Below are 24,069 nucleotides of genomic sequence, written 5' to 3'. Positions count from 1 at the left end.
TAGTCTTTGGTGCAGAAGCCATGCAGAGGATGGTGGACAGGAGGAAGTTAAATCATGAATAGGTGGAAAGAGACTCTCAACTATGCCCAATATAGAAGCAAAAATTAATTCACTCTGTAGGCAGTTCATCCATGCTAGTTATTATGTGAACAGTTCTTGATAACTCTGTATCTGGCAAACATCCACTACTGTTCCCACCTTGTGGGAACACGTCAGTCCACCTGTGTGCCTTCCATTCCTCTGAAGCCTTCAATTTGAAGATTATTTATTTTTGTACTGGGCAGAAGTGGATTAGTATACCTGTTACGGCAACCACTTACCTCTGCATTTCTGCCTGTGTACCCTCAAAGAGGACTTGGACTTGAATGGCCTTTTCTGGAGACATGCATATCCAGCCCCACCTCTGGAAAGGAACCTCCAGAGCGCAGATGTTTACAGTGCGCTGCAAGAGCAAGTGAAACCAATGGACATTTCGGCAGAGAGACCTGAGAACAAGGGGCAATAACAGTACTTCCCACATTGCTCCTGCTAGTAGTCACACTATGAAGGACTGGGCACCTTCCTGCMAGTAGTGCCACCAATAAACCCAGGAGTGATCATAGGGGTCATGTAGCTATAGAGAACATGGCAGGCAGCCATATTAGCAGGCAGGTGTCCAACACTCCAGAAATAACTTACTTGAACTGACATATGCCGTGACTAGAAAGAGAATTATCAGGACAGCCAAGAACTGCAGGAGTAAACCAATAAGGGCATTACACAAGATCCCCTGTGGGCACTTGCACAGAACTTGCCTCAGCATGGTGTTACAGCATCACTTCTCTGTTGCAGGAGACAGCTGTGCTTGTTAAGTACTGTGTTGCAATAAAACTGCATAGCAGGCTTAAAACTGCTTTTTCTCTACATGTGCTTCCTGGAATCTTTAACATATAAAGGAACAAGCCAGGGTTCTAAATAGGACAAATCATATGGCATAAAGATTTGAATAAAACCTTTGGCTAGGATGCTGCAGACTGCCAATCCTGGGACAGAATACCAGGGAAAGTATCACTTTTCTTTTCCCAAGCATCTGCCACTGGCCACTGGCAGAGCCAGAACACTAGGTGAGACAAGCCTTTGATCTGATTCAATATTGCCTTTCCTTAAAAGGAAAATTTGAGCTTTCTCTGAGCTTTTCTCATTCTCACGGCAAATTTCTTTGTTGAGTGCAATAGCACCTTTTTGACCTCACATTTTTTTGCTTAGTGGAGATGCAGGATACAAAGAAACAAATCATTTTAGCTCTTCAGCAAAGAACAGGCCTTGCTGCATCCACATCTTTCAAGGGCAAAGCAGAAGACAGGAAGGAGAGCTTTCTGGAAGATACTGAGATACAGTGAACCACTTAACAGCAGTGCAGACCTGTTCTATTTGAAGAGTATGTTAACTGTGTGTACAGCCATTGCAATCAGTGCATCCAACAGCATTGTACTAGAAAGATGTCTGCAAGTGAGCTGACTTGAGTATGAATGATAATGTAGCTGCGGCATTAGTGAGTTCAAGAATGGCTAAACACTAAACTGTTTACCTGCGGTCTGACTAGCCATTCTGCACTTTACAACACCTTACAGTGCCCAGACTAGATAGTGTAAAGCTAACATGAATACTATGCTACCCGAAGAAAGCATATTTTTGGCACAGAAACCTTGAATATTAATTCATTTTCATCCACTCTTTCAAGATATCATGTCCACATTTTCACTGAAGACTAATGTCGCTGTTAACAGTTTGTTCAAAATAGTTGTAAAGGCAAAAATCTGAACATACTTACACCTGTATTGCGGTTTAAGCACAAAATTATTGTGAAATACCCAAATGCAGTCAATTTCCATCATGAAGAAAATGCTTAGACTAGACTTCTTAAAACTGGCTGCTTTGACGAGATTTATGAAGCTACTAGTTTTTAATATATGCACCTATGCATGTAAAATTGGTTGCTTTTTTTAAATTCCAAGAACAAGAAACGTCGAGAGCGCCGAGATCTACTGCGACTACAGTTACTGCGAATTTTTGAACTACTTGCTGATGCTGGTGTTATAAGTGACAGGTAGGACTATCACTCATAAATATTGATCTTTAATTGAAATAGTTTTCAGTGTTTGCAACACTGAGTTTGTGTCAGTATATTTTTTGAAGATTTCTAAAATAGATAAAGAGAGATGTTTATGTTTTGTCAGAAAGCTGTAGTATAAGTACACTGTTATTCCATTTTAATGTGCAATTTCCTTTTTATGCCAGTACAAATGGAGCCTTAGAAAGAGATACATTAGCCCTTGGAGCCTTGTTCTTAGAGTACGTTGATCTGACTCGCATGCTTCTGGAGGCTGAAAACGATAAAGAAGTTGAAATTCTTAAGGATATGAGAGCACATTTCAGTGCAATGATTGCCAACTTGATTCAGTGTGTTCCAGGTATGGTGCTAAATTATCTCAACGTACTATGAAATGACATTTATTATATCTGTAGGAAAAAATGATTTATTATTTCTTCTTGTCTGTTTGTTAATGTTTGTGAATTGTTGTCTAGCAACTGTAAGGACAAAATAGTGAAAAAATCTATCAGGAGTCAGATCAAATATCAGTAAATCTTGCTGAAGTTTGTCATATTCATACATAAAAGTCTTCTCTTTACATGCTCAGCAAAGAAATTATCTGTGACTCTTTGGGGCTCTGGGTTTTTTTGACACAAAGCCTTATTTGCTCCCCCTTGACTTCATTGCTAGACTCTTTATAAATGTAGTCAGGCCTTGAAAAATATAGGTAGGTGCAGAAAATGTACAATATAAAAAATAGGGAAAAACTTGCCTGAGGTTTTGAGCATTTATCCCATTTTATTCAGAATTCCAGTTGCCTTCTGCAGAGCAAAGATCAATCTGATTAATTTCATACTTTGTATGTTGCAAGATCATTTCAGAAATGTAAAGCAATTCCATTAACAAAAAATATAAAAATAGCCTGCTTTAAGGGCCTCTGTAAAAAGTGGAAGATCAAGTCTGGAGCTTACTCAATGCATGTACATTTGCTATCTCCAGATCATTTATGACAGGACATAACAGCAGTTGTAACAAGAAATAAGAAAGAATTCAAAAGAGTACGGTAAGGGAATAAAGAATGAAAAAATGCTTTAATGTAAGTTCCCAGTGTGCAAATTGTTATCAAAGTTGTACAGTTGCTTTCAGCTGCAAGACACATAAAAAAAATATGATAATAGCTGAATAAGATAAGGAAAAAAATGGCATCCCTGCCATTCTCAGTTAAGTCAGTAAAAAAAATTCCCCTTTGAATTAAATGATGTTAAGTTCTTAGCTGCTATTAATGAACAAAATACTGAATTTCTTTCTTTTATTTCTTTCCTGGGTATTGCTTATTAAAAATACAGAATTTCTTTACTAGTCACTTTGCAGTATTTGCACAGGTTTTCCTCCTTGCATTTATTCTCACTTTAGACAAGACACATGGAAAAACAAAGGACTGCATGTTTTATGAATTTTACACAATGAAACAGCTATGCTGTATGTTTTGAGAGGATGCAGTAATAACTGATGCATTTAAATAATTCAGCATGTAATTATAAAGAGATGCATCTTCTGCTAACAAGCCAACTTTAAAATATGCCAATAACTACCCAACCCATAACATTTAATTCCTAGCAAACAAATGTTTGTTGTGTCAGCATCTACCATCTTGATGCCATTGCTCATAATGACTTGCATGCGTATTGTCTATTTAGAGTTTGTTGGCTTCCAGCATAGTTTCCAGGGGAAAATAATTGACCATTCTCTTTAATAAAGGCCTGATGAACAATACTTGTATAGGTTCTTTTAGATGACCAACACGGTAATAACTTGTTCCTAGCATCTAGGAGAAGCCTGAAAATTCTGGACAGGACAATTGCAGTAGTTGGTCTATTCACTGGCCTGACAGGAGGGACTGAGGCAGGAATTGGCCCATTTGTTGAAAATTTTCCTTTGCAGAGAAGGCAATATTTAATTTGGCCTTTACTCCTTTCACAGATAGATTTTGTCATTTTTACTTCATCAGGAAATTTTTTCCTGTTTGCTTCAGACAAGAGCATGGTATTTTTTCTATATATCTTGTGTAATTTAGGATATTAATGCCTGATACTCTTACTGTCTGTGAGGTTTAGAACTACACTGGATAGTGATAATTTCCTTGTTGTGTTGGTTCTTCCTGGGGCCTTTCTTTCCTCTCAGATACTTCTGTCATGTTTTGTTCAGGGGAAATTAAAACTATTGTTTAAAACATTTCTGATTCATTTTTCTCACATGCTGTTAAAAATTCATAGATACTTTCCATTTGCTCAGGTAATTTAGCTGTTCAGTAAGTATACTGCATCTTTGTCATAAATAAACTGATGACAAGTTTCATTTATTCTTTTATCCCCACCTATTACTGTAGAATAACACATATGTATTGTTTTGGCTTGCATTTAAAGGGTTAAAAAAAACAAGTAAATGTTTGCCATTAACAGAATACATGAGGCGGTGATTCTGTAAGCTTGATTCTGTAGTTGGTTTCTTGCATGCTATTTCTAAAGTCGGATGTATGTGTTCATATAAACACACTATTTCATAATTTAAGGCTCTTAGAAGTATGACGCATCTTATTCACCATGTTAGATTTGAAAACAGGAGCTTAGATGTTGTGGAGTAAGTGTATCCTGAATATTTAAGAAAAACTCCCAGTTTGTAGACATTTGAAGTTCATATGTTATCATCTCTGCCACATGATTGGTCATTTAACATTAACAAAACACAACTATTTCTATTTCTATTCATATAGTTCACCACAGGAGATTTCTCTTCCCTCAACAGAGCTTGAGACATCACCTGTTCATCTTGTTCAGCCAGTGGGCAGGACCTTTCAGTATTATGTTCACACCACTGGACCGTTACAGTGATAGAAATCATCAGATTACAAGATACCAGTATTGTGCATTAAAGGTATTAAAATTTCTCCATCAAAACCAGTAATACCAATTCTCCAATAAAAATACAAGTAATCATGGTTTTTATTTCTTTTTATTTCAGAGTAATTCAAATTGGCATACTTGATGCAAACTCGTACACTCACTTGTGTATATGTATATCATAAGATGTAACAGTATCGACCACTGAAGTTATATATTGTTTTCTCTGCAGTCACTTTTCAAGGCTAATTATTTTGAAAAGCAGAATGCATTTTAAAATTTATTTAACTGTTCATTATGGGTTATCAGATAGAGTGAGAGGATATTAGGCCCTGAAATTAAAAACATTGTCAATTTAGTATCACAGGCACATCTCAGGACTGTCTCCCACACTTGCCTGGGGACATGCTCAGTAATATTAAAATGCTTTCGTAGCAGTAACAGTTGCATCTCCCCCATGTAAGCTGGGAAAATAATAGCCTACATACTTATGTAAGCATCATCACTTGATATCAAACAATTTTAATTTTTACAGAGAGATACTATTAAAACATATGTTTAATTGTGTTTGTAGCCTCATTTATGAAGACTGTGTAAAATGACAAAATTTATTTTGAAGCATGAGGGAAAATGTGCTATATAGTATTCCAACCAAAATGCTTAAACTCAGCGTTATCTTAAAATCAGATAACATCTATAGCACTATAATGCTTGAAATCTGGAAAAACCAACTAGGACCATTTTCACCATAGTCTCCTCAAAAATAAAAACAAGCATCAGTCTTTTTAGCCGAGTTCATTTGGGCCCAAATCATTCTGAAAGTTTCACTCATGTTAATTTTTATGTAACTGAAGTTCCTTGTATTTCTAGGCCATGTCAGCTGTGCTCTGCTGTGGACCAGTATTTGACAATGTTGGTCTTTCCCCTGATGGTTATCTTTACAAATGGCTTGATAACATTCTGGCTTGTCAAGATTTACGTGTAAGTACTCATCAAAAATGCAACACTGATGATTTTAAACTCTGTATTGAATTTGTACTGTAAGAACTGTGATTGTATACACTCTATCTTGAGCATGAAACAATAGCTTTATGCAAGGTTCTAATACAGAAGTGTAATGAATTAAAGAAGTATTTGAATACTAAAAGATTTTTTATTATTTCTGGACAAATAATTCATATAAATAATAAGCTAAAAAATCACCTTATGGCTCAGATTTTTTTGCAGCAGTAATTTAGGCTTTTCATTTGCTACTAAATGAAAGATTAAAGACAGCATGAGCTCAAAAATATTTGTATTTCTATTTGGAGTACTTCCACCCACCTGCTTCAAGTTTCTGTGGAATAAGAATGTAAAATCACATCCTGCTCAGTGCCGTGGATGCTGGTGAAACAAATCTGAGTGAGTGAAAGTGAGTGGGTTGAGCTTCCAAAGAAGTCAAGAGGATAAATGATTTAGAAGAGGAAAGAAAGATTTTCTTGAATCCCGTAACAGATTATTCTTGCAATTTCCTCTTCTATTTCTGTGAAGATGGGTTTCTCTATTGACCTGCTAACTACCCAATAACATTTCTGTTTTTATAGCTGGTTGGAGTACCTTTGTTCTCTTTCCCTGCTTAACCACAGATCACCAATCCACTCCTTTGATTTCTAGTTTTGTCATTAATCAATGATATTTCCATTTGCGGCACCTTGCACTTTGTCCTGCTATTGTCTCTGTGAGCACCATCCCAGCCCAGGTCACTCTGATTGCTAGAAAAATGCAGACAGCAAAGCTTGAAGGCTTGCGGAGCACATAGAAGATACATACTGTAGAAAAGGTATTTTTTAGAAAAAAAATGATTGGACAAATTAGAAGAAAGAAAGGATCACTACAATGAAAATCTGTTGAAAGTTAGGTAAGATTTAGGCATGCTGGTAGGGGCAGAGCTATAGAGATATGTAAAAGTGATATGTTGAAGTGAAGCTCTTGTGGATGTGGGAATGAAATGCCCAGAACAACAGAGAGGAAAAAGGTATACTCTTCCTCCTGACATGTTTTCTTAATTGTCATCAAATATTATATTACCTTTCCTAACTGATCAGTAATATATACCATGCATAAAGTAGCTGAGGACAAAACATATCTTTTTTTAACTTCACCCCTTGAAATGCGAAATCTGGATGTGAAAGGTGACATTTGTTTCCCATAAGTTAATCTCTGCAATTCATGATTAATCACCGTCATTAAGGTCTGTGACTAAACTGCATTGCCTGCACAGCTAGCTCAGATGTATACATCTCTTTGGTGAGAGGGATCCTATCCGTCCATTAACATTAAATATCATTTGCAGTCTTTTCAAGAAGTTAATTACATTTGGTGATAGAATCTCGTTAAGCATTAGTGTTTGGTGTCAGTAGGATCACAAAGACATAGTCCAAGCCTTAGCAGCAGGGTTTGGTTGCAGTGGTGATCCCAGATTAAGTGAGACAAGATCTGAAGAGAGAGGTAATATCTCTGTTACATCATTTGATGTAGTTGGATTCAAGTTTTCAGACCCCAGGCCTGCAAAAGATATTGTTTCTCTTTGCCTGCCTTGCTCATGTGTTAGTCAAAGGAATGATAAATAGGCGTGAATGGCACGTGACTTCATGGAACTCAAGTGAAGTAGGAAATAAACATTTAACGAATCAGTTAAAATTTCTTTTCACTTATTCTGAGTACTGAAATTTTACATTTTTCTACCTATATAATTTCTAAGAACTGTAGGGAATGAACATTTCTGATTTCACCAACTGTGTTTCCACATATATATGCATTCTCAGGTTCATCAACTTGGATGTGAAGTTGTAGTCCTCTTATTGGAACTGAATCCTGACCAAATCAATCTCTTCAACTGGGCTATAGATCGATGTTATACTGGATCCTACCAGCTTGCCTCTGGATGTTTCAAAGCCATTGCAACTGTGTGTGGAAGCAGGTATTAATTAATCTGTAATTAGATTTATATTATATGCTACTCAGTGTGAAACAAAATCAAGTTTGTCATTTCTAAAACAGTTGTAAGTGATCATTAGGTTGTTTATTCCCACCATATTCTGGTATAAACAGATTTAAATGATTTTTGAATTGACAAATAATATGTGAACCTCGTTGTTGGTGGTTGGTGTTCTGGTTTGGAGTGGTGTGTCTGGTGTAAAGGAGGAAAAAGGAAAAAATACTTGTGAGTGAAGGGACTAGGGAGGAACATGCATAGCCAGTCAGTATGTTGACCTGGAACATCCACTGAAAAAGGCATCTCTGCAGGCATCATTTGCAGACCACATGAGAAAGGGACCGAGGATGAGGGTTGGTACAGTCTGCCACGTGCTCTATCTGCAGACGCGCTCTCTTTATAGTCCCCCCAGTGGCAGCAGGATGGCTGAAAGAATCAGGTCCAGAACGCCAGTGATCAGACATGCCGCTGACTGTCTCAGCTGCTTAGACACTTTCAAATGCAAAGGAAATTGGTTGTTCAGCTTGTGTTACAGAGAACTGCTAGTTACATTCTTATGTTAAGTCCTCTCAAACAACTCCTGGGGACTATATCACTTTATTTTCATGATTCTGGACACAGAGTAACATATCTGTTAGAAGGTGCTTTTACTATATGTATGTTTGAAATCTGTGGCCGTTTTATGCTATTTTTCTCAGAAAGATACTAAATAACAGCAAGATTTTAATTTGCAGAATAGCTCATAAATCTAGTTTCAAAAGATTCAGCATGCTTTTTCATTTACTCTGTAACAAGAAAAATGTTTTAAGTGTTCTTAGTTTGAAATTAATTATTTTGTTCTTTTTCTAACTGGCTTCAATTTGATTTGGTTACCCATTCCTCTTCTGTAGACTGATATCAGCACTGCTACTGGCAAGCACAAGCTACAGGAAGAGACAAACAGAAATTACTACTTTTGTGTCAAGCCGTCATAAAAATCTTATTTCTTTTTGGTACCTTTTCAAGACAAAAGTTGTAGAGAAATTTAATAGTAGTCTAAAAGCAGAATATAATTTACATCTAATTAAAATGAGCCCAAAAATTTAAATCTTCTTGACAAAAACATAATTTGGCAAGATATCTAATCAGCATAGTTCAACAGAGAAATATGTAAGATATAGCAAATCAAAACAAATCAAGTACTTTAGAATTTATCTGTAAAAACATTATTTTGTTCTTACAGCAACAACTGGAACTATACACTGCATTATACTGAGATTTTAAAAACATGAATAGAATGTTGTGTTTGAAAATTGTTATTTTAAGTTTCTTTTTTAATGTTTAATGAATAGTCAAGCATAACAGATCTTCAGCTAGTCTTTTTTCCTCAGATTGTTACCTATGCCAGTGTGTCCTAAGAAACAAGCTTTTCCATGCAGTAAATGTTGAAAGTATGATCTGCATGATGTTCTTTGAGGGGAAAGTCTGATTTCTATCAAGCTGGGGATTTTAATTAATATTTGAAACCAGCTTGCAGTTCTTCCACTTCCCTTTTCATCTTCTATCAATATGTATAGAAAGATCACAGTTTAAACAAGTTGTAAACTCAGCAGTAATGTATCTGTTGATGTCTTTCTTTTTACAAAGAATAAATACTCAGTAGCTTTCAGTTTATGGTCCTCCCATACACTGTTTCTATTCTGATACTATAAATAATGTGTTCTAGGGTATCACTACTCTTGTAGCTGTAGATTGGTATAATGAAATAACTATAAAAATATATTATCTAGGGTGGTTTTTTTTTATTTTTTCAAGAGATATTGGCAAATACTTTGTATGGTTTCAAACTCCTTGGCAGCATATACTACATGCTGACAACAATTTGGCCTATGCCATGAGCAATTTGAGGTAGATGGGAACAGTAAAAGATATCTCAGTTAATTAAAACTTTTATCTGAAGGCAAAAGTGTAGATTCTCCACCTTACTATTTAAGACAGGGCATAATTACCAGCACTGCACACATAATGTTATGTTTCAAGATCTTGGTTTGTATCTCTGAGAAAAATGAAAGAACTTGTTTAACTACACAGATACTGCTGTATGTTCAGTTTCTTGCAAAAAAGATCATTTACTTAGAAGCCTGAGAGAGGATTTAATACTCCCAAACTGGGTATGCAAACTTATAAATATTGACCAGATTTCTTCAAGTAATTTTTCTGTCTGAATCCATACATACTGTAATTCATATTTTAATTAAACCTTTTTTAACCCAATCAATTTTTTTTTTGTTTTGTTTTATCCATATGTTTTAGGCAGCTGCTTGGTGGAATTTGCAGTTTCAAGAGGATCCCCCTAACTGTTTGGGGTTTTTGGAGAGGGGGGGTGAATTTTTGAAACTCAGTGGAAGGACAAAGAGGCAGGTGTAGAGCAGTATGGGTTGCAGCTACTACTTGGAATTACCAAAATGTCCCGTACCATGCATGTGTTGGCCATATTTTTAACACTACAGTATCCAAATAGACATTCTGTATCCATCCAGGAGCACAGTAGGTCAAATCTAGGGTGGGAAATTGAGGGCTCACAGTTCAATCAAATGCATTTACAAATCATCATGAAAAAAAGTAGAAGCTTGTTTAGTGAAAATCCAAATGATGTGACAGGGAATTGCTTTTCTAGCAATAATCTCATCAAGTTAATACTTTAAAAAATTTACCATTACAATAAACTTTGACTTTATAGGGTAGGGGACATTCTTAAGCAGCCTTCATGTTTACACTTTAAAAACAATTTTGATAGAACTGTCTACGATCTGGGAATGTACATGCTGGAGATAGTATTTTTTCTCCAAAGAGACCATTTTAAGCTGCAGCTTGGTTTGCAAAGTACTTTATCCCTGGAAATTCTCTCTTGCTACCCATCTTCTCTTGTGGGTGCTGGCCTATTCTATAAATACTTTATGTTATAAGTGAAAGTGAATTGACAGATATAGACACAGGTACTGCATTTCTCACTGTGGGCTACTCAGTGCATTCCTAAGCGTTGGTCTAAGGTAATTATAAATAATCCCTTCTTTCTTCCCATTCACCAGATGGCCCTTCAAGCATGCAGCACGTATTCATAAGAGTTCCCTTTCCCGTATTCTGGTGGTAGAACAGAGAAAAGAAAGGTGACATTCTCTTTAGACCATATTACACAGTAAATCAGAGTGAATATAATCTGCATTCCTCACCAACATTCACAAAAATGTACTGTTTATTCTTCTAGGAACTATCCTTTTGATATAGTGACGCTTTTAAACTTAGTGCTGTTCAAGGCATCTGACACCAACAGAGAGATTTATGAAATTTCCATGCAACTTATGCAGGCATGTATCAGCTCCTTTGTTTTAAAAACAGCCAAATGCATGTGCTCTCCTGTCTTCGGTTTTTCTGTGGACTTCTGATAAAGTACTTTTTATTTACTTTTCAGTTTTGTTTTTAAAATGAATGATTAGTTTTGTCTTGGCTATAAATACTTATGAGAATATTTATAAAAAAATGGAAAAAGATTAGTTATGATGTTTTAAATTTGGAGAGTTTACATAGAAGCGTGTAGATCATTCTCTGATACCAAAAGTTGAAATGCTGGCATTTTCTGAATTAATGACTTTTTATTATCTTATTACATGTTTTTCTTCTCTTTTATAGATCCTTGAATCAAAGCTTTTTGTTTATTCAAAAAAGGTAGCTGAGCAAAGACCAGGCAGTATCTTGTATGGTACACATGGTCCGTTGCCACCTCTTTATAGTGTCTCACTTGCCCTTCTTTCATATGAACTAGCAAGGATGTATCCTGAACTTACCCTTCCACTTTTCTCAGGTATCTGTATCTATTTGACTTATTATCTATTTTATATTTTTTTACAAATGGTAGACTGCTAAGAGATTTCCATTTGTGAATAGCAATTCTGTTTATAAGTGTAACTTGACTTGATTTTATTCTGGTTCAAGTTCAAATCAGATTTACAAATTACATATTTCCTAGAGATAAGTATACAAAGTATAGAATAGTTATTTAAAAATTTGAGCAGTGATTCTGTGCCACTTATGTCATCTTAGCATAACTTCAAGATTGCGGAAGCCCCAGATAAGTTAAAGTGACATCGGCAAACTGTACCGTAATGGATTCTCATGTTAAGCACAGTGATTCTTCTCATCCATATATTTATATAGTTGATACTTGAGGATAGAATTCCTCATTCTATAAACATGACTTTATATTTGGCAAGATTGTTTGTGTGTTTGCATGTCTCCTGTCTTACCAATGATTCAAATGACTCTGAGTCAGTGATCTGGATCTTTTGTTATTTGCCACATCTGCAAGTCATTTCTATCATTTTAAAGTTTTATCAAAAATGCTTTTTGTCATGGTTACTGAGAAAAATGTTAAATATCATAGGGCCCAGAATCAGACCTGTGGGAGTGCCATTCAAAATATGCCCACTCTGAGATCATTCCTGGGAACGATTACATTTTGAGACTTGTCTGTTTTAATCCATCTAATGTATTGCTCTAGTTTTTAAATAACGGAATGCAGTGTCTGTAGTCGTGGGAATTTTTACTGGCTTTTAAAAACCCTTTGTATTATTCCAGGGTTGTTTTTACTCAGTCTGTAGGGGCTGGAGCAAGAGTAAAGGAATGATACATTATCCACTTCTGAGTGCCCAAGATAGCATGGGTTAGAAATAACTGGTGTAGGAAAATTCTGATGGGTCATTTATCTTAAAAGAGCAAATGTTGGTCATTATTACTGTTATCATCTATTTATGTTGCTGTAGTGCCTATGCCATTTAATAGAACTCAGATACACAGACCACATCAGAGCCCCTTTCTATACATCTAGCATCACAAAGAGATAAGAACAGTCTATGTCCTGAAGATTTTTGAAAACCAGACAGTGAGGAAGGAAAGGAAATGTTAAGTGCACTGATTTTACAGAAGGATAATTTTGGCAAAGAAAGCTAACATGGTTCACCTTGGCAGGAAGCCTGTGTCTGTGTTTCTTATCCCAGATTTCCCAAATCCCTCTCCCTTCCAGTGCCAGTTCTTTACTACAAACTCTGTAAAGTGCTGTATGCAACACTCCTAGAGTAGCAGCCACCTCTCAATTTTATAGGCCTCTCTATGGGGAATAAAACTCCTAATACCTGCAAGGTGCTTTTTAAAATCAGTATAATAAATGCCTTAGGATTTAAAATACAGCTTAAAAATGCGGAGACTGATGGGACACTTTTAATTTTGCAGAACACTTTTGTGTGGTTTCCATAATTCTCCAAAAGCTCTTGAAATTCTAGAGGAACTGCCAGTAACTGTATTGTTCTCTTTCCTGGCATCTATTTCACTTAATATATGACATGGCATGGTAATAAGGGGCGACTTTCTGTTCTAAGCTCAAAATATGTTAATTATTTTAGACAGAAGATATGATCAATTGTTTGCTAATACTAAACATTGATGTTCCTTTTCATGAAACTTAATATATGCTTTTGTACACTTTCTGCTTGCAAGATAAAAATCATCAGGTGGTCTAACAGAAATGTCAGAAATCTGATTTAAACAATGTATTTAAGCTTCCCTTTATAAACTAACACTTTGCCTTTTTAACTTTTACTATTTTAGAGGTAAGCCAGCGATTCCCAACAACCCATCCAAATGGAAGACAGATCATGCTTACCTATCTGCTACCATGGCTTCATAATATTGAACTTGTAGACAACAGACTGCTCCTCCCTGGTTCAAGCCCTACCACTCCAGAAGATGAAATAAAAGACAAGGATGGGGAAATAGCAGTCACAAGTGGATTAAAAGGCAATGGCTGGGGCTCTCCTGAGGCCACGTCACTGGTTCTTAATAATCTCATGTACATGACAGCTAAGGTAAAAAAAAAAAAAAAAAAAAAAAAATTAAACAACTTCTAAATTTCAAACTGTTATGTTTCATAAACAAAATGCGCTTAGATTTCTTCCCTCTGATACAGAAATTTGGCACTGGAATAGTCTGTGCTAATCAGACACAACCCTGTTTTTAAAGAAGTTCCTTCACCTTTTCTTTTAACAACAGTGCTAGGGCTATTCTTCTATTTCAAAACGTGATCAAAGAAAACAATGTTCTACCCTTGTTAAAAAATGTAATGGTTAACATTAAGCATTAGCATTAGTCATAGAGGAAATTGGTTCAATTCCTGCCTGTATCACTTCCCAGGACAACACCACACACAGCAGATGAAAGTTTATTCTGGGATGAGAATGAGCACCTGAAATTTGTCCTGCTGAAGCTCTTTTACTTTCTAGGAAATGCTTAAATATTCATTAAGCCAGAGAGAGAGACAAAGCCAAAATGAGTATAAATTTGTAAGGTACTAGTTAAAGCATTCTCTTTTGAAAGGGCCTTCCCTTTTTTACATCCTCCCCCTATCTTACATCCCTGATACTGTTGAAGGACTATGAATTCATTTTTTTCCAATGACATTTTCATGTAAAATACATAAGCAGCTTGTGGAGAAGATACTGGAATCCAGCATTTCCCTCTTTTTGCTGAGTTGCAGGCTATTAGATTAGTGTTTTTGCCAGATCCAGTGGCTATGTTTAAACTTCTAAAAACATAAACTCCAGGAAGTAATCCCTAGTCTCTATGTCATATGAAACAGCGGCTCACATCTCCTATCCTGCTCTGGGTTAATCCGCTCTAGAGCAGAACGCCTGCATCCATGCTACGTGGCAGTTGGCTCTGGATCTCTTCTTTGCCTAATGTTGCGGCCCTGTAGCTAAAACAGAATTATTATTTTGTGTGCCATTTTTCATATGAGCACATCTGAAGTAACCTTGGAGTTATGCTACAGCCCACCAGAATGTTTTTTTCAGCATGAGATGGGAGATACTTGTTGCTTATCCAGGGGCAGGATATCAGGTCATGAGTAGAGAAGATATGGAGTCGCTAAGGTAGTGTTAGCAGATTGTATAGAGTGAAACCAGACATGCTGCCATCTCATCTTTGCTGCCTATCAGCAGCAGTCCTTGGAGAGCCAGTTGCTTCCAAAACCACACATGTTTTTTTTTTTTTTTTTTCCAGTGATCAAGTATGCTCTCTTCAAAGCATATTGACTGAACTAACTTTGAGTCTRTATGTGTGGTCAAGGGCCTGGTACGTGGAAGGGAACAGGGGGAGAAAGTTATTTGACAGTAGAAATCATTTTCGGTAGAACAACATGAACTGGAGATTGCCGGTACTCTCCTAGCAGAATGTCAGTCTACACAGTGGTTAAAACAGTCTTCTTGAAGTGGGAACCATAGCTTTTACATAGCAAACAGAACAAACTGAATTCTGGACTCCCACACCTTAGGTGAATGCACTAACCATTAAGTGATTGGACAAAAAGGAGGTATTCCTACAACCAGGCCTTGCAAAAGAGAGCAAAGCTGCTGCTTTCCAACAGGGAAGCAAGAGACTCTCTAATTCTTCACTCTGTTAGGATTTAAGCAGGAGCAAGGTGCTGAGTTGCTCAGTCCTGTGAAGACTGATGCACAGATATGCAGAAGCAAAACTTTAGTTGTTTGAACAACTGTAAAGAAGAAATCTAACATACTGTTGGATTTTAGCATCACCTTTTGGACTTACATGCCTGAACATTTTCTTTTGTGATTTAAGTCTTCTTGTGGATCTGAATTATAATACTTTTAAATAGAATTTATGCTTCAAAATCTGTCACACTGCTTTTGCAAATTTTGCTTTGTCACTTACTACAGCATTTTGCTGTGGGTTTTGCACAAGATGGTGTTCTAGAAGAGCATGCCTTCAGTTTAAAGGTCTACATATTTATCTTCAGTATACATTTCAGAAAATGAATGCTTATGATCCTTTGCAGTATGGAGATGAAATTCCTGGACCAGAAATGGAAAATGTCTGGAATGCTTTGGCCAACAACGAGAAATGGAGCAACAACCTTAGGATAACACTGCAGTTTCTCATTAGTTTGTGTGGCGTTAGCAGTGATACCATCCTTTTACCTTATGTAAGTGTTTGCACTGTATTTTGTTTATTTTTTGGTAGCATGGATTTTAATGAAGAAAACAGTTACCACCTAAAGCAAATGAATTTCTGTTTCAAAAATAAAAAGTACCTACATATTCCCTAGCACACTGGACAAAATTAGATCAGTTAGTGGGAATAAACGAGCCAAGAAACTGAAAGTCAAGAAAGGAAATGAGGGGTGAGAATCTCAGTCTCCACCACTGGAGCACACAGCTCATTTCAAGCAAAGAGCACAACTCCACTCGTGCAAAGAGCAGCTTTGTTTGTCTGGTAAGTAACCAGCAAAGCAGTAACAAGGCCCGGCCATAAACTGACTGAATCAATGATAAAAAATATTGGAAACATTTTTCTATGTGAGATATGCATAAAAATAAGCAATTTCATAGATATAAAAGTTTATTGAAAAGATAGAGTGGCTGTTTAGACTTTAAAAACTTGAATGGAAAGATGAAGAGAAGTAAAAATACTAAAGCCTGTAATTTTTCTCAGTAGGTAATTAGTTTACACAAGTATTAATTCAATTTTGAAAGTCCTTAAAACAGTGGAAGTTATTTGTTGAATGGTACATATCATGCCATCATTTTATTAATGATTGGCAGTTGTGAAGATTTAGGTGTTCCTTCAGCAAAACATGATTTTAAGAAAGTGCAATTTTCTCTCCTCCTTTAGCAGTCTGGGACTCTCTGTGGGACAACTTAAGAGAACCTCCATAAGCTCCTTACCATGTCAACTTTTGCCTCTACACGGCTGTGATGAGTTATATAACTGTTCCTGCAATGGGCAAGTCAGACTGCACAGGATATTGTTATTATTCAAGTTAAAATAAAATCAGAGCTGTCTGAGAAAGGCAAGATAATCCCATTCCCATGTGCCTTACTGCTCCATTGCTGGGAGGAACAGAATCTAAATTTAGTAAATTTTCCAGCACAGTTACAATATGCTGCATTATTAGTTAGTCTCTTTCTATTGATTCCCAGGAAATAAATTAGAAATTAATATTAATGTGAATAAACTTATCTAAACAGCTTCATAAACATGCTTTGTTTACAGTTGCTGAAACAACACTTTGCCTTAAAGTGTTTATGATGAGTGCTTGGCATAATAGAGCAAAGGAACTATGGAAAAATCACAAGATGTTGTTATTGTAACATAGACATCCTGTTGGTTTCCTATTATTTTTAACATTTACTGTATTAGCTTAGACTGTATATGCAAGGAAGCTAGTGGTGCTTAGCTAATCAAAAGAGAAAAGATTTAAAAGTGGAATTGCCATAAGAACAAGCTCAGGGTTTATGTAAGAAGATGACAAAGGATCTGATGCCAAATATTCTGAGGGTAATGAAGATCTGTCCATCAAATGTGAAGTGTGACAGAGGCTCTGAATTCAGTGGTGACCCTGCTTTGAGCAGGAGGTCTGGAGACCTCCTGGGTCCCTTCCAGCCTGTATGATTCTGCGCTTTCTGACAGACTTGGGATCAGGCCCAAAGGGATCATCAGGATGAGCTGACATTGTTGACAGACAACATGTCAAAATCAGAGAGAGAAGAGACAAGATGAGAGCTGCTGTATTTCTGACAGCCTACAAAAGGAACAGAGGCAGTTTGTAAGGGAAAGAACAAGTGTTGTGCTTAGTATATGTTCCCACTGCCAAATGTGTAGCCTGATTAGAAATGCTCAATAACCCCCTCCCCTTTTGCCCGAGAGCCTCTCACATACCACAGTCCCCAATTGCTCTTTTCCAGATACTTGCCAACCTTGATCTTCCAACTCATCCTTTTTCAAAATTCATGCCATGCCAGAGCTCTGAGCAGCCTGCCTCTGCCCCCTTACTCCTTGTAACACTTCTTCTTTCTTCAATTTCTTTCCAAACCATCTCTCCTCAAAGCCTCCCGCCAGTACTTCCATTCCTCACCAGCATCTCTAGTCCTGCCCTCTCCAAGCCTCTTACTCCAGAGAAGTTTGGAGCATCCTATTTGCCTGTGGGACTTTTCTGCTCTCCCTCCCAGGCTTCTGGTGGCTGCTGAAGTCAATCATGTCTTCATCAGTGACTGCAGCTGACCAAATTCCTGCGTTTTCTTCAACACAATTAGTCTGTGTTCTGTAATATAAAGCGAAAAGTGGGATTCTCAGATTTTGCAAAATCTGAAAAAGTTTTCAGCTTCTGTAATAGCTTATAACCTGACTGTGCTTGAGTCACGCTTTAATTGTTATCTTTGTCTAGAGTACAAAAAAACGCTGGTCTTATCACATGTGTATGTTCAGCGTTTTGATAATGCTCTGGAGTTTCCAGATAAGAAATCTTACCCAACTCTGTTAACTATACAGGACTGCTGATACCTTAAACATGTATCTTCAATTATCATGTAGATAACATATACAAAATAGCAAATAAAAATAATTCAAACAAGTTATCAGCACTTTTCCAGCTCACCTGAGCTCAAAAGACCATGCAGGTGCAAGATTGCCGGTTTGTCCTTTCCTATCTTTTTTTGGGGCCATCAAGGCCCCAGGCAGTCACCAGCTGCTTTGTGCTTTCAGCCATCTGTTCTGCCTGTGTGGGCCCAAGCCAAAAGCATGTCTTGACTGATGGGCTTTTTTATTTTTTTCAAGTGGTTAAATTAATTGGTTGGTCTTTTATACTTATATTTTCTTTAAGTGCTTTTTTTGAGTGCCCCAGTGTAAATTGCTCAGCTGTCCTTTCTTTCACATGTGTACTGAGCGATTTCTTAGAATATTTACAGTTCAGAAACACCTTCAGCATATGCTTTCACTATAGGGACTGTGACCTCTCCTGGGGTGAAAGCAGTTGGAAGTGGCATTGTGAGCCCAAGTAGAAATAAACCTCTGAAAAGAAGTGGAGTTATATCTGGAAAGTCTCTGGGAAATTTTTAGCACAGTAGAGTAAAAGGGACTTTGAATGTGTGCATTTTCCCCACTTTAAAAAAAAGAAAGCCTGGCGCGGGAAGAGGGGGAGAGAAGCAGTCAACAAGTTATCTTAATGGAAGTGTTTAAGACTGTAAGAACAGCAGTTTTTGGTGAGGCCAAAAGACAGCTCCGTGCAATTTATTAGCTCTACCAGAAGCATCTGCACAAGAAGGCAAACACAGAGAGATGCTTCTCCATACAGTCTCCCAGCTCCAGCAGTTTGTGAGTCAAAACTGTTTTGAGCAAGAGATAGTATCTTTGTATTCAATAGCCATCAGGTTTTTTCCTCAATAATTTAGTTTAATTTAATCTGAATATCTCAACAGTATTCATTCTTGTGTGGATGTGGTAGGGTTTGAGGTCTTGTTGTATTCCTCAGGGTTTTTTTCCAAAATTTCTGTAAATAACACTCTCTCTCAGACATTTTGAAATCAGTGTGCATGAAGTCTGTATGCATAATTGCTTTGCATTTTTCCATGTGCTATTACTTTGATTACAGATATAAATAACTACTGAGAGCTTGACCTATTCTTTTTGGGTGCAGTTATCTACCTTTCACATCAACCATATCTGGAAATATAAGCATGATGTTTTGGGTACATCGAGCTTTCTAGATGAGAAATTTGCTCTATGCAAGACAGCAAGATTCATCTTCAGTGGAAATCACATATTCAAACTATAAAATCCCCAAGTGTTATTCAGAGTTAATTCTGATATCCTTAAATGCTAGGTATAAAATCAGTTGGTTTTAGTATGTGTGGATGTTATATAATTATACATCTAAACAGCTGATTTGAGGATAATAAGCAAAAACTTTGGGGCAATTAGATCACAGATTTGCTCTGTTGGGGAAAGGATCTTTAAATCAAAAGGAGCAGGTTATTTCTATATGAACAAGATTGATTCAGTTTTGTTGCTGGGGTGTCTGTCCAGGAGCAACATTTGCATTCTGGATCTTTGCAGTACTGCAGTGTAACATGTATTGATTTCTTTGGAAATTCCCTTTGGACAAAGATGAATAACTGTTGTTTTCTTCTTTAGATCAAAAAGGTTGCAATATACCTATGCCGCAACAACACTATTCAGACAATGGAAGAGCTTCTTTTTGAACTGCAGCAAACTGACCCAGTGAACCCAATAGTCCAGCACTGTGATAATCCTCCGTTTTACCGTTTTGCTGCCAGTAATAAAGCCTCAGCTGCAGCTTCTGGTATGACCTAAATGTACTTTTTCAGTTATGGTCTCCTATGCTTGCCAGTATTCATCTCTCTGAAAAAACAATCTCTTTTAGTTACTTTTGCACCTGTGTGTGTAAAGTTCAAGTTTCAAGGGCTTGTTTCACATCTGAGTTCTTGGATGCCTAATGCTGTGTAAGTTTTGTGAAAATATGTTCAGTTCTCACTACTATTTTAATAGGACATTGCCAATGTATGCTGCTTTCACACCTCATATGAGGTGGTTCTTCCATCACTAGTTTCTGAGAACAGGCAGTCATCACTGATGCTGCGATCATAGCAGAAACCCTCAAGGAGCAGGGCTTGCTGAAAGCCGAAAGCCTCAGCTATGTGGCTGTTCTGTTTTCAAAGGCCTAGTGCTATTTTCAAGCTGAGGCAGTCAAAGATAAATAACAGACACCAACACCAAATTCAGCCCTGTGAATGTTTTGCCAAATTCTTGACAAACATTAGGTTAGGCCACCAAGACTGAGCTTAGTCCAAGGAAGGGGAGAGCATCACTACGTTAATCTATCCCTCAAAGCATGTAACCAGCTAAAGAAAATACTGAAGAAAATAAAGTCATGAGCTTTTATTGCTTTGCAAATATTGTGTGCTGCATATAATGGGTGTGCTTACTCCACCTCATCTGCAGGAACCACCTCTAGCAGTAACACTGTTGTAGCTGGCCAAGATAGTTTTCCTGATGCAGAGGAGAACAGAATGGTGAAAGAGACTGATGAAAGGTTTGTAATTTTTTTTTCTCCAAAATATATGCATTTTCCTAGACTAAGGGTGAGATCTTGAGCAGTATTTATTATCCAAACTGCAGTGAGTTGTGAGGAATTATGATGATACAGATACTTAGCATTGTTTCTGTCCCAATAGGACTGTTTTAAAATGTGCATATGTGAAAGTAAAAAAAGCTGTCCACGTGATTCTAGTTCTAAACTGTTGTTTATTAATACACTGCAGAGGAATATCTGTGAAACCTCCACTGAATGAATTGTGCGAAGTAGATGATTTTTTGTAGGAATTACCTAAAAAGGATAAAGAAAACTGAGAGCATATACCAAATAATGAATATTAAAGTCTTTATTAAAAATCAGGTTTGATCACACCTTTTTAGTCCGTGACGAGAGAGCAAAATTTATCTTGCAGATACCTCTTTTTTTCTGATAAGTGTCTGAAAGAGGAAAACTATGTAAAATATTTTGTTTAGAGAGCCTACTTTACAGTCACTGTATCTTTTACTACATATGGTACCTACAGCCAAATTATGAATAAGTAAATGAAAAGCTAAGGGGCCATCAGATCCTCTAGCACAGACAGATATATATTTATTTCTCTCACTGAAACCCTCTTCTTCTTGTAGGACAACTCTGAATGAATTCTGATCAAATAAATTAGTAAGTGTATTAGTATTACGCTAGTCTGCTGTTCCTGATAGTCACTAGTATCACTTTAATAGTCCAGACCACCTTCCACAGGTTCAGGAATTAGAGGAACAGAAACAGTTAAGTAAGCAAACTTTTCTGTACTCAGAAACTTTTGAATCACTTGCCTTTTGAGTATTACAAATGTAAGAGTAGTATTTTGTCAGTCTAGTCTCTTATTTTAAGAGTATGTGAAAAATGGTACTCACGTCTTAGCGCTAAGCATGGTTTCAAAATTTGAAAGTGAAGAGCATCTGACTCAATATGATAGTCAAAATAAACTTAAAAAGAAGAGAAACCATTTTTACTCTGGACTGCTTTCTTATTGTTCTTTACATAAATGTTTATGGCTATATAGTTTTAACTTTGAATTTTTTTTTTAGTTGTGTTGCAGATAAGTTGAGCAAACTTCATCTCCTGGTATACTTTAAATCTAACTGTGCTTTCAGAGTTTCTTATCTTACATAAATTTTACATGTGACGCAAAGAAGCTTTTTGGCATTCAAATCTGCCAGAGACTATATGATAAAAATGAAAGGAAGGTTACCATATTCTGGTGTTGGTATTCCTGATTCCTAGCGAGAGACTCCTCAGAAAAAATGTAAAATAATTTATCAGAATTCATTACTGGCATTTACATTATCAAAGACAGCAGAAGCCATTAAGTGCTTCTGTACTTCAAAACCAATGTCTTGATCTTAGAATGACTGTTAATATTGATTTTGTGGGCCAAGATATATTAAATAATGATTACAGGAAGTGATAGGTGGTTAACCAGCTATTCTTGTAAATGTAGGCATTTTTGGAATAATATATCACAAAGGGAATATCCTATAAAATAAAACACTGAAAAGCTTTTAAGTTACCTCCAAGTGATCTGGAAAATTTTTCTGCAAGTTCAGCATTATTGGATTGTAGCATAGATTTATAGATAATATTGCATTATATGGTATCATTACATGTCATCTTACATAGTGACAGTCATATTTGTAATATCACTGTATATGCTACAGAGTGTTTTTACAAAGTATTTTTTGTTTAAAAAGTCTGCTCTGCTCTCAGGTCATTTCTTTGACTTATATTCTTCACCTGTTTCATACAGGTTAGAATTTGTCTCTAGATACGTCTTCATAATTTTTTCCTTAACTTAATTCTTCTTTCGTCTTTCTTATCTTTTTAGGTGTGCCAGATAAATATATCAGTAATCATCAGTTTATACACATATATTAAGGGAATATATTAAAATATATTAAGGGAATCAGGTGCTTGAAAAACAGAAAATAGCAGAATTAAGATGGCTCATGATGCCTTTATGTCACCTTCTTATGAATTTATCGTGTCCTAATGAGACAGGTTTGCTTTGGAAACAGCATAATATGTGAATATATAGTTAAATACCCTGCATTAAAATACATGCATATTAGTAGCAAATTGCATGTTGCGCAGAGAACCTTAAACCTGGCTTTGTTTGATACTGTTATTTTAACATGATTATTTGTAACTAGTTTCCTAGCTTTGCAGAAAGGATGAAGTTTTACACCATTACTAGAGTGTGAGCATGCAGTGTGGCACTTCTCATTTCCAGTTTAGGCCTGGTTGCACTGAAAGCAGAAGAAAGTGGTGGGAGCAAAAAGAACTCACCAGCAAAAGTTAGATCATTGCGAGTGTATGGCAGATTTAAGGACAGTTGTGGAAGCTTTGATCTGTCTCTTATGTCCCTTAGTGCCTCAGCTAGATCTCCACTAGCAGCTCCTGGGTTTTCCTTTGGGAGGGTCATCTGCTGCTGCTTTTGCTGCTTTGATGACTTCGTGGGCTTGACTTCAGACTGTTCATTCAGTTATTGTTTTAGCAGGTTGCCAGAATTTTGCCAGTGAACATGGGGCTATGATAAAATACTAGTAGTTAACAGTTTATATTTCAGTCCATCCTTACCACAGTTTCTTGGTTCAAGAAAAGTGTACATTTGCTGCATGAGAATTTTCCCCTTGTTGAATTTTAAAAGCTTGTGACATAACAGCACACTGTTAGAACTTGTCAGAAGTTGGTTGCAAAAATATTTTTTATGAAACAAAATAACACTATATTCATGTTGCTGTCTGTGCCTCATATAAAAGCATATGCATAAAGAAATCACATTTTGATATAGCGTAAATAAAGATGCTTTCTTTGTGGAGTAAGCATATGTTCCTGATGTTTAATATCAGTCTGTGTTTTTAATGAAGATTTTTCTTGTATTTGAAGGTTCAGTAATGTAATCAGAGCACATACTCGACTAGAATCAAGGTACAGTAATAGCTCTGGAGGATCTTATGATGATGACAAAAGTAAGTTCTAACATTCAGTTTGATGAAATTTCTGGTATTTTGGTGGGAGAGGAAAACATTTTTATGACTTGTGGAGGATTTCTGTTTAAATTTCTATATAAACAGATGTAACTCCTTACAGGGAGTGTCTCCGTTTTACCTCTGTACCTCATTTAAAATTAATTGATTCCCTTTGTTTAGAC

At 36.5% G+C, this 24,069-nt stretch overlaps 1 protein-coding gene across 1 annotated transcript in view; it reads left to right on the top strand.

Annotated features, from left to right (window-relative positions):
• FRY (FRY microtubule binding protein) overlaps positions 1 to 24,069 on the top strand; it is a 230,379-nt gene that overhangs the window by 141,917 nt on the left and 64,393 nt on the right. The window contains exons 25-36 of the mRNA XM_026087808.1: positions 1,995 to 2,086; positions 2,278 to 2,450; positions 4,842 to 5,002; positions 5,839 to 5,949; positions 7,773 to 7,927; positions 11,187 to 11,286; positions 11,609 to 11,780; positions 13,580 to 13,836; positions 15,822 to 15,968; positions 19,955 to 20,123; positions 20,783 to 20,873; positions 23,805 to 23,887. Of these exons, the coding sequence (XP_025943593.1) occupies positions 1,995 to 2,086; positions 2,278 to 2,450; positions 4,842 to 5,002; positions 5,839 to 5,949; positions 7,773 to 7,927; positions 11,187 to 11,286; positions 11,609 to 11,780; positions 13,580 to 13,836; positions 15,822 to 15,968; positions 19,955 to 20,123; positions 20,783 to 20,873; positions 23,805 to 23,887 (1,711 nt within the window). The remainder of the gene's footprint in view (positions 1 to 1,994; positions 2,087 to 2,277; positions 2,451 to 4,841; positions 5,003 to 5,838; positions 5,950 to 7,772; positions 7,928 to 11,186; positions 11,287 to 11,608; positions 11,781 to 13,579; positions 13,837 to 15,821; positions 15,969 to 19,954; positions 20,124 to 20,782; positions 20,874 to 23,804; positions 23,888 to 24,069) is intronic.

Source organism: Apteryx rowi, unplaced genomic scaffold (genome assembly GCF_003343035.1).
Source record: "Apteryx rowi isolate R43461 unplaced genomic scaffold, aptRow1 scaffold_735, whole genome shotgun sequence".
Classification (NCBI taxonomy): Eukaryota; Metazoa; Chordata; class Aves; order Apterygiformes; family Apterygidae; genus Apteryx; species Apteryx rowi.
Note: the sequence above shows the minus strand (reverse complement) of the source record. Positions and strands in the feature narration are given on the sequence as shown.